Source organism: Hylobates moloch, unplaced genomic scaffold (assembly GCF_009828535.3).
Source record: "Hylobates moloch isolate HMO894 unplaced genomic scaffold, HMol_V3 SCAFFOLD_10, whole genome shotgun sequence".
Taxonomy (NCBI): Eukaryota; Metazoa; Chordata; class Mammalia; order Primates; family Hylobatidae; genus Hylobates; species Hylobates moloch.
The window spans coordinates 6,865,718-6,883,421 of NW_026652285.1; the positions used below are offsets into that span (position 1 = coordinate 6,865,718).

General features: G+C 36.9%; 1 protein-coding gene across 1 annotated transcript in view; it reads left to right on the top strand.

Moving 5' to 3' along the window:
- The window catches only part of BCAS3 (BCAS3 microtubule associated cell migration factor), a 703,975-nt gene that overhangs the window by 260,169 nt on the left and 426,102 nt on the right, over positions 1-17,704 (top strand). The window contains exons 13-14 of the mRNA XM_058445347.1: positions 2,354-2,420; positions 4,678-4,811. Of these exons, the coding sequence (XP_058301330.1) occupies positions 2,354-2,420; positions 4,678-4,811 (201 nt within the window). The remainder of the gene's footprint in view (positions 1-2,353; positions 2,421-4,677; positions 4,812-17,704) is intronic.

A 17,704-nucleotide genomic window follows, 5' to 3' on the forward strand; every position in this document is an offset into this window, starting at 1 on the left:
GTGGTTTTGATTTGCATTTCTCTGATGGCCAGTGATGATGAGCATTTTGTCATGTGTCTTTTGGCTGCATAAATGTCTTCTTTTAAGAAGTGTCTGTTCATATCCTTTGCTCACTTTTTGATGGGGTTGTTTGTTTTTTTCTTGTAAATTTGTTTGAGTTCATTGCAGATTCTGGATATTAGCCCTTTGTCAGATGAGTAGGTTGCAAAAATTTTCTCCCATTCTGTAGGTTGCCTGTTCACTCTGATGGTAGTTTCTTTTGCTGTGCAGAAGCTCTTTAGTTTAATTAGATCCCATTTGTCAATTTTGGCCTTTGTTGCCATTGCTTTTGGTGTTTTAGACATGAAGTCCTTGCCCATGCCTATGTCCTGAATGGTATTGCCTAGGCTTTCTTCTAGGGTTTTTATGGTTTTAGGTCTAACATGTAAGTCTTGAATCCATCTTGAATTTATTTTTGTATAAGGTGTAAGGAAGGGATCCAGTTTCAGCTTTCTACATATGGCTAGCCAGTTTTCCCAGCACCATTTATTAAATAAAGACTCCTTTCCCCATTTCTTGTTTTTGTCAGGTTTGTCAAAGATCAGATAGTTGTAGATATGCGGCATTATTTCTGAGGGCTCTGTTCTGTTCCATTGATCTATGTCTCTGTTGTGGTACCAGTACCATGCTGTTTTGGTTACTGTAGCCTTGTAGTATAGTTTGAAGTCAGGTAGCGTGATGCCTCCAGCTTTGTTCTTTTGGCTTAGGATTGACCTGGTGATGCGGGCTCTTTTTTGGTTCCATATGAAGTTTAAAGTAGTTTTTTCCAATTCTGTGAAGAAAGTCATTGGTAACTTGATGGGGATGGCATTGAATCTATAAATTACCTTGCGCAGTATGGCCATTTTCACGATATTGATTCTTCCAACCCATGAGCATGGAATGTTCTTCCATTTGTTTGTATCCTCTTTGATTTCATTGAGCAGTGGTTTGTAGTTCTCCTTGAAGAGGTCCTTCACATCCCTTGTAAGTTGGATTGCTAGGTATTTTATTCTCTTTATAGCAATTGTGAATGGGAGTTCACTCATGATTTGGCTCTCTGTTTCTCTGTTATTGGTGTACAAGAATGCATGTGATTTTTGTACATTGATTTTGTATCCTGAGACTTTGCTGAAGTTGCTAATCAGCTTGAGGAGATTTTGGGCTGAGACAATGGGGTTTTCTAGATATACAATCATGTCATCTGCAAGCAGGGACAATGTGACTTCCTCTTTTCCTAATTGAATACCCTTTATTTCCTTCTCCTGCCTGATTGCCCTGGACAGAACTTCCAACACTATGTTGAATAGGAGTGGTGAGAGAGGGCATCCCCGTCTTGTGCCAGTTTTCAAAGGGAATGCTTCCAGTTTTTGCCCATTCAGTATGATATTGGCTGTGGGTTTGTCATAGATAGCTCTTATTATTTTGAGATACGTCCCATCAATACCTAATTTATTGAGAGTTTTTAGCATGAAGGGTTGTTGAATTTTGTCAAAGGCCTTTTCTGCATCTATTGAGATAATCATGTGGTTTTTGTCTTTGGTTCTGTTTATATGCTGGATTACATTTATTGATTTGCATATGTTGAACCAGCCTTGCATCCCAGAGATGAAGCCCACTTGATCATGGTGTATAAGCTTTTTGATGTGCTGCTGGATTCGGTTTGCCAGTATTTTATTGAGGATTTTTGCATCAATGTTCATCAAGGATATTGGTCTGAAATTCTCCTTTTTGGTTATGTCTCTGCCAGGCTTTGGTATCAGGACAATGCTGGTCTCATAAAATGTGTTTTAAATTAAAAAAATTAACAAAATATTTAATGGTAGTTGAAAATCTTCAAAAATAGGCCCAAATATTTTTACTTGAAAATTCCTTTAAACATTTAACAAAGAAATAATAGCAATCCTACATATTTTTTTTCCAGAAAATAACAGAGTAAGGAGCATTCCCATTTGATTCTTTGAGGCTTAGATTATCCTAAATATCAAAATCATCCAAGCACATTATTAGAAAAGAAAACTACACACCAGTATTTCTCAGGGACACAGATATGAAAATATTAAAGAAAATATTAGAAAATTGAATCTAGCTGCTTATAATAAAGAATTTTGACCAAATGAGGCTTATCCCAAGAATGCAAGGCATGTTCAACGTTTGATAATCAATTATTGTTAGAATTCGCTGTACTAATAGATTTAAAAAGAGAAGCCATGTAATCATTTCAACAGATGCAGAAAAGCACTTGAAAATTAAATTTTCTTTCATTATAAGAAACTCTCAGCATATTTTACGAAGAACTTTTACAAAAAACCTATACTTAATGTCATTCTTAAAGATTGAATGCTTTCCTCCTACAACACAGAAATCTCTCCTCACTATTTCTGCTTGCCTCAGCAAGTTCAGTAAGTCGAGAAAATTGAAGAAAAGGCATGTAGGTCAGAAGGGAAGAAATGAAACTGTGGTTGTTCCTAAACTACGTAATTGTCATCAAAGAAAATTCTTGTACTGTATGAAAAAACCCCTAGAACTTGCAGGAAACATACATTGTCAAGATAAAAAATCATCAATTTTATCTCTACACACTAGCAAGCAAAAATTGATCACTGAATTTTAAAAAATATTACCATTTATAATAACGCTAAAAGACAATATTTTCAAAATCTGTGTGTCAAACAAAAAGAGAAAGAAGTCAAAATAGACCTAAATCAAGAAATATGCTGTGTTAATAGATCAGAAGACACAATATTAGGATATCAGTTGTCCCCAAATTAATTTATAGTTCCCTCAAAATCCTAAACAAGAATGGCTAAAATAATGTTAAGAAAGGCAGGAAAAGGCTCATTTTACCTGATTTCAAGATTTTCTGTGAAGTTACAGTAACCAAGAGTGTGGTATTAGCGAATGTAGACACAGAAATTGAATTAATAGAATAGAACTTCAAAAAATAGGCCTTGGCCTGGCATGGTGGTTCACGCCTGTAATCCTAGCAATTTGGGAGGCTGAGGTGGGTGGATCTCTTGAGACCAGGAGTTTGAGACCAGCCTGGCCAACATGTCAAAACTCCCTCTCTACTAAAAATACAAAAATTAGCCAGGCATGGTGGCGCACACCTGTAGTCCCAGCTACTTGGGAGGTTGAGGCATGAGAATCAGTTGAACCCAGGAAGTGGAGATTGCAGTGAGCCAAGAATGCACTACTGCACTCCAGGCTGGATGACAGAGTGAGACTGTCTCAAAAAAAAATAATAATAATAATAAATAAATAATAAAAAAATGCCAGGCATGGTGGCTCATGCCTGTAATCCCAGCAGTTTGGGAGGCTGAGTCCGGCGGATCATGAGGTCAGGAGACTGAGACCATCCTGGCTAACACGGTGAAACCCGGTGTCTACTAAAAATACAAAAAATCAGCCGGGCGTGGTGGCGGGCACCTGTAGTCCCAGCTACTTGGGAAGCTGAGGCAGAAGAATGGCATGAACCCAGGAGGTGGAGTTTGCAGTGGGCAGAGATCGCGCCACTGCACTCCAGCCTGGGAGACAGCAAGACTCCATCTCAAAAAAATATAGGCCTACACAAATATAGCCAATTGATCCTTGGCAAGTTGACAATGTTACTTCAATGGAGAGAGAACAGTGTCTTCAAGAAGTCTTTCTGGAACAATTGGACATCTTATGCAAATAAGTTAACCTTGTCCGTGTTTTGTATAGGATCCTCACCATATAACCTGTTGTATAAGGTCCTCACACCTTATACAAATACTAAAATGATGATAGGCCTAAATGTAAAACATAAAATTATGAAACTTTTACAAGGAAACAGAAGATCTTTGTGACCTTGGGTTAGGCAGAGAATTCTTAGCTATGACATCTCATCAAAATTAAGAACTTTCCCTGTAATTGGCTCTATTGGAATTTTCAATAAATATCATGGTGAATTAAGTACAGGAAGTAGTATTTGGATCAGTAGATAAATTGGAGCATAGAATTAAAGTTTGAAGAAATTGCAAAAGTGGGAGTTCCATGGGGGTATGTTATTCTCACATTCTTTGTTTTGAAAAATGATTGTGGCTGGGCACGGTGGCTCATGCCTGTAATCTCAGAGCTTTGAGAGGCCACGACAGAAGGACTGCTTGAGGCCCAGAGTTCGAGACCAGCCTGGGCAACATGGTGAGACCCTGTCTCTACAAAAATAAAAGAAAATTAGCCAAGCATGGTGGCATGTGCTTGTAGTCCCAGCTACTTGGGAGGCTGAGGCAGGAGGATCTCTTGAGCCCAGGAACTTGAGGCTGCAGTGAGCTGTGATCGGGCACCTGCACCCCAGCCTGGGCAACAGAGTGAGATTCTGCTTCAGGAAAAAAATAAAATAAAATTATGAATTCTGTAAATTCAGTAATATCAAACTTCTGTCTGCTAGTTTTACAGGAATGCCATAATACTTGTACATCTAGTGTTTATACCTTGCTAATATACTGATGTGTCATTAAGCTTGGTATTCACATGAAAAAGATGTTTTGTTTTATTTTTTTCTTTTGTAAAGTTTCTTATAGCCTTGGTAATTTTTTTCCCTTTGGTAATATTTTAAATATTGTGAATAGCTTTTTAGAATATTTCATCCACATACATAATCATTTTTATTTTTACCCTTTGTTTTTTGTCTTCCAGGAATGCTTCTAGTCACAACAGACACCCTTGGCCATGACTTTCATGTCTTCCAAATTCTGACTCATCCTTGGTCCTCATCACAATGTGCTGTCCACCATCTGTATACTCTTCACAGGGGAGAAACTGAAGCCAAAGTAAGCTGTATAATTTTTCAGAAGGCGATTTCTTGGTATAATATGACATCTACTCTAGCTGGTCATTTATATCACATTGCAGCTTAATGTTGGTGTTTGTGAGAATATATTGCTCTCTGTGATAGAATGGGTTGGATAATTAGGGAAAAATTCCGTTTTGACCCAGTAAATACATAAGCACTAGATGAACATTCTTTTGTTTAAAAATTCAACGAATTTTGATAAAACAGTAGTGCTGTTTATCCTGCTCCTCCCAACCTGAGACCATTTCTTGCCCCAGGGAAAACTCCTATCATTCATTTGCTGTCTCTCCAGACCTTTTACTAGGCATTTGGATTCTGTGTACGTAAATATGTATGTACATACATACACACACATATACATATAAACATGGACATATTCATATATACAAAAATAGTTTCATGATGAATATGGATATATGAATACAGTGGAGGCTAATGAGAACCAGTTATACACATCCCTCCTTGGCACAGTATTTAGTGATACTATTTTGATTGCGTGAAATCACCCATGTTGGGACTATTTGATCATGAAAATTTGCAAACACTACAAATCAGGGCTATTTTTTTTCCTTGGAGAGCTAGATTTTAAACATTTACCAGCAGATAATCACATACACATGCATGGGTACACATATGTTCATATGCATCATTTACTGAGCACTTGTATCAGGTACCATGCTGAGTGCTTCACATATATTTAATATTCTTTTTTAATTTTTAATTTTTATTTATTTTTATTATTTTTTTTTGAGTTGGAGTCTCGCTCTGTTGCCCAGGCTGGAGTGCAATGGCGCCCCAATCATTGGCTCACTGCAACCTCCGCCTCCCGGGTTCAAGCAGTTTTCCTGCCTCAGCCTCCCAACCAGCTGGGATTACAGGCACCCACCACCATGCCTGGCTAATTTTTGCATTTTTAGTAGAGACGGTGTTTCACCATATTGGCCAGGCTGATCTCTTGACCAGGCTGATCTCAAACTCCTGGCCTCATGATCCACCCACCTCGGCCTCGCAAAGTGCTGGGATTATAGGCATGAGCCACCGCGCCCGACCCACATATATTTAATATTCTTAATATCACATGGTAGATACTGTATATTGTCTTAATAGCTTAAAATCTCAAATACCTTTTGTTTCATACCTTATATGAACTTGCCAGTATAACACTGTATATATGTTATTCTACGAGATAGCCATTTGACTCTATTTATTGACTAGCCTATCATTTTCCAGCAGTCTAAAGTGATGTTTCTCTTGAATTCCCACCAAAATAAATGACTATAATGGATTGAAACGTCTTAAATTTAGAGAACTTAAACGCTAATAGTTTATAAGAATATGTTTGAAAAAGTATTAGGCATTACTCTAGGTTGCTTGTTTACTAACTCACTCTGAAAACTGATAAACCAAAAATATACAATGTTTACACCACTTTTCTTATCAATTTAATAAGACAATCAAGTAGTTAATGAGGGAAGGTTTTTTCATTGAAATATTCTTTTTCTTTTTTTCCCTCAAGATGGAGTCTTGTTCTGTTGCCCAGACTGGAGTGCAGTGGTATGAGCCGAGAGGCTCACTGCAACCTCCACCTCCTGGGTTCAAGCAATTCTCCTACCTCAGCATCCCGAGTAGCTGGGATTACAGGTGTGTGCCACCACGCCCGGCTAATTTTTGTATTTTTATCAGAGAAAGGGTTTCACCATGTTGGCCAGGCTGGTCTTGAACTCCTGACCTCCTGATCCACCTGCCTTGGCCTCCCAAAGTGCTGGGATTACAGGCGTGAGCCACCGCACCCAGCCTCACTGAAATCTTCTAACATAAAACTAGCTTAAGTAAAATTTTAAAAATTATTTTTAAGGTTTCTTATACAATTATTATTAGTAGTAGCAGTAGTATTTTGAGGACAGGGTCTTGCTCTGTTGTCTAGGCTGGAGTGCAGTGGCTGAGTACAGCCTTGACCTCCTGGCCCCAAGTAGCTGGGACTACAGGTGCATGCCACCACACCTGGCAATTTTTTCAATTTGTTTTCTTTTTTTGTAGAGATGACACTATGTTGTCTCACTGTGTTGCCCAGGCCAGTCTCAGCCTCCTGAGCTCAAGTGATCCTCCTGCCTCAGCCTCCCAAAGTGCTGGAATTGCAGGTGTGAGTCACTACCCTGGCCTATTCTTAATTTTTATGGGTACATAATGGTTGTACATATTTATGGGGTACATGTGATACTTTGATACAGGCATACAATGTGTAATGATCTCGTCAGACTAATTGGGGTATCCATCACTTCAAACATTTATTGTGTCTTTCTTTTGGGAGCATTCTAAATCCACTCTTCTAATTATTTTGAAATATACAATAAATTATTGTTAACTATAGTTACTTTTGCACTAAACTAACAAATCAGCTTCTAGATATAGTTAGCACTTTTGAGGAAATACAGAAATAGAGGGATAAGTTAAACAACACCATGAAAATGCAACTAGCCAACTCTAAAATACGGGAAGTTCTACATTACAAATATGACTTGATTTCTTTAGCAGATAATTGTAATTGGAAAATAAAAGTTGATGTGTGGTGGGGGAAAGGTGAATTGTTAAAATTTGAAGGAGACTTTGGAGAGTATCATCTAAGTACAAAGCTTGGACCTCATTTAAATCCTCTTTCACACAAACCAAATATAAAAAGACATTTTTCAGACAAGTTGTGAGATTTTTACATTTGACTTACTGGATATTATTTATTATTATTAGATATTATATGGATAATATTTTTAGGTATTCAAGAATTAAAGTCCTTATTTTTTAGTGATGCAAAAGTATTTATAGATGTCTGGAATTTGCATTGAAATGATCTAGCAGTAGGGGAGGGGAGGGTTGGTTAGATAATAGGACAAATAAGTGACAGAAGAAAATAGAGGGATGGTTATGTTGATTATAAGAGACTTAAAATACACATTGAGTAAATGCATTGTGAAAACTTTGTTTGGACCCTGATCTAAATAAAGTATAAAGAGACATTTTTGAGATAGTTGGAGAAAATTGACCACGAACGAGGTGTTATATGACATTTATCAAGTATAACTAATTTGCTGTGTATGTAATTGTGTATTTGTTTCGTAGAGACAGAGTCTTGCCGTGTTGCCCAGGCTAGTCTTGAACTCCTGGGTTACCAACTCGGTCTTCCACAGTATTGACATAAGCCACTGCATATTGCCTTGTAACCGATTTTTTTAAAGTCATTATTTATTAGGCATATATTCTGAATGATTTACAGGTCAACAGATAGGATATCTCTAATGTGCTTTAAAATATTCTAGCAAAACAATGAGATAGAGTCAACAGATTTGCAAAGCGTTAATTGTTGAAGTTGAATGATGTCCACGTAGGTGGGTCATGTTGACATTCTCTATATTTTTGTGTATGTTTGGAAATTTCTCTAATAGGAAGCAAAAACTACACCCTTCACCAACTTTTTTACTTACTTTAGCTTTATGACTCGATTTATTGTTTGTTTTCAAAAGCTTTCCCAGCTGTTGTGTTTTAGAGTGACTTTATTGTGTTACATAGTGAATCCTGTGGAGATTTTTATTTAAATTGCATTGAAATTACATTTTAATACAATTAGAACTGACATCTTTATGTTGTGGAAGTTTTGCAGCTAGGAATTGTAACATTTTAAAGTTTGTCATTGCTGTGGTATGGCAAAGCTATTGATAATTTTATATTGAATTTGTGTATGCCTGCTTTGCTAGATTCTCTTGTAAGATTAAGTAGTTTTTCAGTAAATTTTCTTGGAATTTCTAAGTGGAATACATTTTCTGAAAATTATTATCTTTTTTGTTTTTATTTTTCTCTTATTATATTGTCTAGGAATTCTAAAATATTATGCAACTATAGTAGTGATAGCTATATTCTTTGCTTTTTGAATAGTATCTTTTATTTTGTTTGACTTCATTGTTTTGCCCTATTTCTTGCATTTTTTTCATGATATAAGTAATACATAGTACCATTTTGGAGGTAAATTTTAGATAATCTTGAAATACATGGAACAAAAACATCAAAGTTACCTGACCCATTAACCTCTGCACCCAGAGCTGCTTTGCTTGTCAATCTGTTGTGCATTCTTAAGATCCCCATACATATTTATGTAGATGAAATTGTTCTTAACAGTGCAGTGGTATTATATATTTTTCAATTATTACACTAGCACTGGAGATCTGAGGAATTAAAAAAATGATTTTATTTAACTTTTCTAATTTGAGTTCTAACATTTAAAGATCAATAGTTCTTAAAAGCTGTGTACGTTTATTTCTAATTAATATCTAGAGGAAAATCCAATTTACTGATTGACAGGGTCCTGGCATTTTCTTTCCTTTCTTTTTTTTTTTGGAGATGGAGTCTCACTCTGTCGCTCAGGCTGGAGTGCAATGGCATAATCTCGGCTCACTGCAGCCTCTGTCCCCCCGGGTTCAAGCAGTTCTTCTGCCTCAGCACCCCTGAGTAGCTGGGACTATAGGCACCCACCACCACACCTGGCTAATTTTTATATTTTTAGTAGAGACAGGGTTTCACCATGTTGGCCAGGCTGGTCTTGAATTCCTGACCTCAGGTGATCACCCACCTCAGCCTCCCAAAGTGTTGGGATTACAGGCGTGAGCCACTGCGCCTGGCCGGGTCTTGGCATTTTCATAGTCCAAGTTCTATTTGAATTAATTCATGAGCTTTAATTAAAATGTAAAAATCTTGAATTTTTATCCCTTATTGTATATTTTTTCCTGCTTTTTGTGTTCTTGTTGCTACAGTTTAGAAAAGACTAAAGACAAGAAATGGGTTTGCACATTTTTCTTTATCTCTGTTATTCTCAGGCTAAACTGGGAGTCTTATCTTTTTAATTTTTTAAAAATTATTTTTAAACTTTTTGTTTTTTCTTTTGTGACAGTCTTGCTCTGTTGCCCAGGCTGGAGTGCAATGTCTCGATCTCGGCTCACTGCAACCTCTGCCTCCTGGTTTCAAGTGATTCTCCTGTCTCAGCCTCCCAAGTAGCTGGGGTTACAGGTGCCCAACAGCATGCCCAGATAATTTTTGTGTTTTTAGTAGAGACGAGGTTTCACCACGTTGGTCAGGCTGGCCTCGAACTCCTGACCTCAGGTGATCCACCTGTCTTGGCCTCCCAAAGTGCTGGGATTACAGGCATGAGTCACCATGCCTGGCCTAAACTTTCATTTTAAGTTCAGGGGTACATATGCAGGTTTATTATATAGGTATATTTGTGTCATGGGGGATTGTTATACAGATTATTTTGCCGTTCAGGTACTAGGCCTAGTACTCAATAGTTTTTTTTTTCTGATCCTCTCCCTCCTCCCATCTTCCACCCTCAAGGAGGCCCCAAGTGTCTGTTGTTCCCTCTATGTGTCCATGTGTTCTCATCATTTAGCTTCCACTTATAAGAGAGAGCATGCAGTATTTGGTTTTCTATTCCTGTATCAGTTTGCTAAGGATAATGGCCTCCAGCTCCATCCATGTTCCTGCAAAGACATGATCTCATTGTTTTTTATGACTGCATAATATTCCATGGTGTCTATGTACCATATTTTCTTTATCCAGTCTGTCATTGATAGGCATTTAGGTTGATTCCATGTCTTTGCTATTAGGAATAGTACTGCAGTGAACATATGCATGCATGTATCTTTATGGTAGAATGATTGATATCCTGTTGTATATTTACTCAGGAATGGGATTGTGCTGGGTTGAATGGCAGTTCCATTTTTAGCTCTTTGAGGAATTGCCACACTGCTTTCCCCAGTAATGGAACTAACTTACACTCTAACAGTGTATAAGCGTTCCCTTTTCTCCACAACCTCACGAGCATCTGTTATTTTTTGACTTTTTAATAATAGCCATTCTGGCTGGTGTGAGATGGTTTATCCTGGTTTTGATTTGCATTTCTGTAATGACATTCTTTTGAAAAGTGTCTGTTCATGTCCTTTGCCCACTATTTAATGGGGTTGTTTGTTTATTTTCTTGTAAGAACTGCAAATTTACAAGAAAAGATGCTGGATGCTAGACTTTTGTGAGATGCATAGTTTGCAGATATTTTCTCTCATTCTATAGATTGTCTGTTTACTATGTTGATGGTTTCTTTTGCTGTGCAGAAGCTCTTTAGTTTGATTGGAGCCCATTTGTCAATTTTTGCTTTTGTTGTGATTGCTTTTGGTGTCTTTGTCATGAAATCTTTGCCAGTTCCTGTGTCCAGAATGGTATTGCCTAGGTTGTCTTCCAGAGTTTTTTTATAGTTTTGAGTTTTATATTTGAGTCTTTAATTCATCTTGAGTTGTTGGTTTTTTTTTTTTTTTTTTTTTTTTTTTTTGAGACGAAGTCTCGCTTTTGTCACCCAGGCTGGAGTGCAATGGCACAATCTCTGCTCACTGCAACCTCTGCCTCCCAAGTTCAGGCGATTCTCCTGCCTCAGCCTCCCGAGTAGCTGGGCTTAGAGGCACCTGCCACCACGTCCGGCTAATTTTTGTATTTTTTCACTATGTTGGCCAGGCTTGTCTCGAATTCCTGACCTTAGGCAATCCACCCACCTCGGTCTCCCAAAGTGCTGGGATTACAGGTGTGAGCCACCGGAGTTGATTTTTTATATGATGTAAGGAAGGGATTCAGTTTCAACCTTCTGCATTTGGCTAGCCAGTTATCTGAGAACCGTTTATTGAATAGGGAGTCCTTTCCCCATTGCTTGTTTTTGTCAGCTTTGTTGAAGATCAGATGGTTGTAGGTATGTGGCCTTATTTCTGGGCTCTCTAGTCTGTTCCATTGGTCTGTGTGTCTGTCTTTGTATCAGTACCATGCTGTTTTGCTTACCACAGTCCTGTAGAATAGTTTGAAGTCAGGTAACATGATGCCTACAGCTTTGTTCTTTTTGCTTAGGAATCCGTTGGTTATTTGGGCTCTTTTTTGGTTTCATATGAATTTTAAAATAGTTTGGGAATCTTATCATTTTAGAAAATTGTGGTGAAATGCAAAAAAAATTCCACCATTTTTACCATTTTAAAGCATACAGTTCAATGATATTAATTCACACTGTTGTGCATCCATCACCATCATCTAGGTAATCTTAGCCTATCAGGTGGTACATGATTTTGATTTTGATTTTGATTTGTTATTGATGATGATCAGTTTAATCACATGACTAAGATGCTGTCTGCTGGTCTTCCTCACTATGCAGTTATTCTTTTGTACTTATAAAAATTTACAAGGTTTTTGGGGCAGTAATTTAAAACTATGTAAATATGCCATTCTGCATTGAACTTTCAATTCACTCCTTTATTTACCTATCATTTTGGTCTCATAGATTCCTATTTTATTCAATGGATTATATTTGTTCAATAATTACTTATTATAGTGCACAAAATGTCCCACATTTGGCCAGTGGGAGCCCAATAACTTGGTATCTGTGTCCTTTTGACATATCTTCACCACTCTTTGAGCTTGTCCTTACTTTCTGGCACAACTAACTTGCTTACCCTTAAGTTTAATTATCATTTGTTTTTGTCTCTTTTGTATGGAAGTTTTAAATTTGATGGGCATTTTATCTGGAGTTACTATTTCACTGTGCTGCTGGGCACATTTTATTTCTTACCTCTTTTTCAAATCCCATCTCATCTGTTCTAGTCACTGAGATGCTCCACCTCATCTCTGACCTTTTAGAATTTGGATATTTTAAGCACTTAACACCTATTTTTGATACCTCTTTGTATTAAAGTTATTTGCCATTTAATTTATCTATAAGTTCAATATGGAAATAGAAATTTTGCTTAAGCTTCTTGGCATCTCTCATGCATAGAATGGAGCCTTGCATATTGTAGTGCAAATGTTTGCTAATGCCAATGATGTTCCTACTTAACAGGTAGGAAAATCAAATAGAAATTATTTAAATGATTATGCTCTAGAACACACTCTGTATGGGAGACTGGGAATTTCTAAACCCCAAATACCAGGACCTCAGTGACCACAAAATTAATTTTATAAGGTACTACAGAAAATTATTTTGAACTGATGTATAAAATTTAACACCAGTCGTGAAATCTATATGTCACATGATCTATTTGGCCCTCTTTGAGTACGACAAAAGCATGTTTTTCTGGATTCTTCCAAGAACTCTGATGGTACTTTAATCAGGCAAGGAAAAAAATTCAGTATGTGGATCTAATTATATTGAATTAAGTTGTTTTGTGGTCTATGACTTGGGATATCCTTTGCATCTGACAGTAATTTTCCTCATAAAGCACATACGTAGTAAGAAAAATAGTCCTTGTTTTCAACAGCAAGTATAAACCTTACACATATTTTGTTAACATACTTTCTCAAACAGACTCAAGTCATTTTTGTACTTAGCATGCTAATTTTGGCAAATGGCAAACTTGCTTTTGAAACAAAACCAGAAAAGTGTTAATTTTACCATTCTAGAATAATACTGTGAAATAATATGGTTAGTATCTTCAATCGTCAAGGGGAAAATCATCTAGTTATTCAGTATTATTAACTGATAACTATTTGATGGTCATTTTAGATAAATGCGAATAGTTGTTTTTAGTGTGAACATGTTCCAAATATTTCCTAGTTATGCTTATACTAATACTCAAATTTAACTAGACTTTCTGTATTTATTTTTGTAAATCTAGCAACCCTGTGCATGACCCTATCTATAGTCATGTAATTCTTCAGTTTTTCTGCAAAAACATCATTTTTATTGAGATAAAATTTACATACTATAAAATTCATTTTTAGAAGTGCAATTCAGTGGTTTTTGTTATGTTTTTAGAGTTTGCATATCATCACTAGTATCTAATTTCAGCACATTTTTGTAATCCTTAAACCACTTATCCATTAGCAGTCACTCCTCATTCCTATTTGCCCTGCTCCCCTATATACTTGGATGCTGATTAGTAATTATATAACTAAGGACAGGCTAAATACTTTCTCTAATCTTCAAGTTACTCTTCTGTAAAATGGGGCCAATACTGATTTCAGAGTTTATTGAGGAAATAACAGAAATACTATATGTAAAATGCTTAGCAAAGCACTTGGCACAGTAAATGCCAAATAAAGAGTCAATATTAGGACCTCTACTTTTGGCCAAGACAGAGTTAAGAGCTGGATTAACCCTCCTACCTGAAACAACTAAACAATGAACAGTGGTTTTCTATTTACTGTACATTAGTCATTGAAAGATGGCAATCCCTGATAGATGAAGAACAAATGAGAGGATGCCTATGGTTGCCCCAATTTATTGCTTTGAAAGAGTTTCCAGTCATGGTGCAGGAAGGGGGAACCCTAATGGAGCCTAGTAGTCTCCCTGAATTGATGAGATATTGCTAAGAGTCCTGGGAGGCCAAGATCATAGATTCTCAATACAGTGGGACAGAAACATGGGAGCTGCAGAGAGAGAATCCCAGAGATTTGCAGAGGAGACATGAGAAGAAAGAAAGAACTACCATCAGATCAGAAAGGCAAGAGTAAAACTATCTTTTATTCAAAAATGACATGATTATCTATGTTGAAAAACTAAAGGATTTTATTTTATTTTTAAAAAAGAACTAATAAATGATTTTAACAAGGTTACAGGATATTAGATCAATATACAAAAATCAGTTGCATTTCTATATACTAACGACAATGAATTGATCATTTAAAAAATCCAAAAATATATACTACTGACATTCAATAAGCAAGACTTGTACTCTGAAAGCTAGAAAATATTGCTGAGAGTAAAGACCTAAATAAATGGAGAATTAAACCATTTTCTTGTGCTAGAATACTTACCATCATTAAAATGTCAGTTCTCCCCAGATTTATCCATAGACTTGATGTAATCTGCATCAGCATCCCAGCAGGGTTTTCTTTTGGTAAACATTAACAAGATAATTCTAAAATTCACATGAAAATGCATAGCACTTATGAGCAAAATAATTTTGAAAAAGTTGGAGAAATATCACTACCTATATCAAGACTTACTAAAACTACAATAATAGTAGGGATCCTGTGACCATTCCCACACATGTGGAGACAACTTATTTTTGACAAAGGTGCAAAGATACAAAGTGGAGAAAGATTAGTCTTTTCAACAAATTAACTCAAATTAGATCATAGACTTAAATGTAGAACCTACAACTATAAAGTTATAAGAGCACCAAAAGAAACCTTCGTGACTTGGGTTAGGGACAGACTTTTAAAATGTGACACCAAGGTTGGACACAGTTGTAATTCCAGTACTTTGGGAGGCTAAGGTGGGAGGATCGGTTGAGCCCAGGAGTTCAAGACCAGACTGGGGAACATAGAAAGGCTCTGTCTCTACAAAAGCAAAAAAAAAATTAGCCAGGCCTGGTGGTGCATGTCTGTAGTCTCAGCTCCTTGGGAGGCTGAGGTGGAAGGATTGCTTGAGCCTGGGAGGTCAAGATTGCAGTGAGTCATGATCACACCACTGCACTACAGCCTGGGAAACAGAGCAAACCCGTCTCAAAAAAAAATTTTTTTTTTGTTTTTGTTTTTGCTTTGCAAAATTTTCTATTCCAAAGTCCATTAAAGAAAAATTGATAAACTGGATTTCATCAAAATGAAACACATCTGCTTTTTGAACAAAACCATTAAGAGAATGAAAAGACACAAGTTGTATGTCTTATGTCCACAACACCTTTAAAGAACTGACGCCCCACAGTCAGTGAATAGAGGAACTAAATTTCTCATATTTCATACACTGCTGTTGGTACGGCTTTTCTGGGAAATAATTTTGCATTTACTTAAAATATTAATATGTACTTACCATAGAACCCAGCAATTTCAGTGCTGGGGCAGATTGTTCATATTATAAAATTCATGTTGTTCAGGATGGTGTCCAGATTTACTCAATGGTTTTTTTTCTGTGGTTACCATAACAAATTGCCATGAACTTGGGAGCCTAAAATATCAAAAATTTATTCTCTTACAGTTTTGGAGGGCAAAAATCTAAAATCAAAATGTAAGCAAGATTGCACTTCCTTTGGAAATTCTGAGGAAGAATTTGTTCTTTGCCTTTTCTAGCCTCTGGTGGCCATTAGCATTCTTTGAGTTATAGCCACATCACTCAGTCGCTGTCTCTCTGATTGTATTACATCCTCCTCATTTCTGAGTCAGCTCCCCTTCTGTATTTCTTGTAAAGATACATGTGATTGTTTTAAGTACCAACCTGGATAACTCAGGGATAAGCCCCTTCTCTTAGGATTTATAACCTAATCACTTATTTTGCCAAAGAATAACTCTTTGATCTTTTGAGGGATATGGACATGTCTTTTGGGGGCTATAATTCACTTCTCTGTATTCCATCCTCTGCCTCCCAGAATTCATGTTCATGCCATATGCTACGTATTACCTCTTTTCCCTACCAACATCCCCAAAAGTCACAACCCATTATAGCATCAACTCTAAGTCTAAATTAAAAAAAATATATTATCAGCTCAAAGGTCCAATCTTATCATCTCAATCATCTGACTCTGGTATGGTTGAGACTCTGGAATTTATCCTAGGGCAAAATTCCTGTGCCTCTGTGGAGCTATGAAACTACAATAAAAGTTACCTCCTGCCAAAATACAGTACTAGGATATGCGTAGGATAGACATTTCAAAAGGAAGAAATGGAAAAGAATAAAAGAGTCACTGGTTTCAAACATGTTTAAAATCTAGCAGGGCAAATTCCATTGTGTTTCAAGGCCAGAGTTTCCCATCTGGCTTGAGGCACTGCCCTCCTGGACTGCGGCTTCATTTTCTGGGCCTGTGGCTCTGCCCACTCCTGCCTTTGTACACACAGCTTAGGCCTTTAAGTGCCAATCTCTGCCCTTGGAGTCATTCATACATTTTATTGAAGGGTAGCACAGGTTTGCACCTAGGTAGGTCTATCAGCCTGTTTCCTGCCCTTCTTTCTTCTTCTTCTCTTCTTCTTCTTCTTCTTCTTCTTCTTCTTCTTCTTCTTCTTCTTCTCTTTTCTTCCTCTTTTTTTCTTCTTCTCTTTCTTCTTCTTTCTTCTTCTTCTTCTTTTTTTTTTTAATCATGGCTTTGTGCCTTTCAGTCCAAGGTGGCAGTGTTTCTGCAGATACTACATTCTCAAAAACCTTGTTTATCTCCTGTGTATGTCATGGGGATCCATGCCATCAGACAAGAGGACACTCCACAGATCTTTCTTGGATTTGTCTGTCTATTCCTGGCTTCTGCTGATTGAGTGGATCCATGAAACACATGCCTGATGTCTTCAGCAGAATGTTGTCAAGCTATACTCTTGGCCTTCAGAGCACATTTTCCCAACCATGAAACTCCTCATAGTAACATCTTTTTCTCCTTGGTAGGATATTCAAATACCAGAAGATCCGAAGGAAGTATTATTGAATGGTAAAATTAGAAGCACTCTGAATGGCAGTAAGGGAGATATTTTAGGTCAGGGAGAAATTTTGAAAAACTTAAAATCATATCATAAATTTTGTCATTTAGCTATGATGGAATGATAGGAACTGGATTAAACCTCTGTATCAGTTAAGATTCTACCAGAGAAACAGAATCAGTAGGGCATTAAAGAGGTTTATCGGCATACATGATTCTGGGGGCTGGCTAGGCTAGTCTGAAATCAGTAGGGCTGGCCAGAAGGAATGTCCAGGTGGAAACTGTCATGCAGGAGCTGCTGCTTCACTCTATAGAATCACTATAGTCACATTAGCAGAATGAACCTCAAGGTAACCCAGATGTAGTAAATTATAAAAATTATTTTACTTTTAAAATAAATTTTCAATTTTGGAATCATTTTAGAGTTACAGGAAAGTTGTGAAGATAGTATAGAAAGTTTCTATATATTCCATATCAA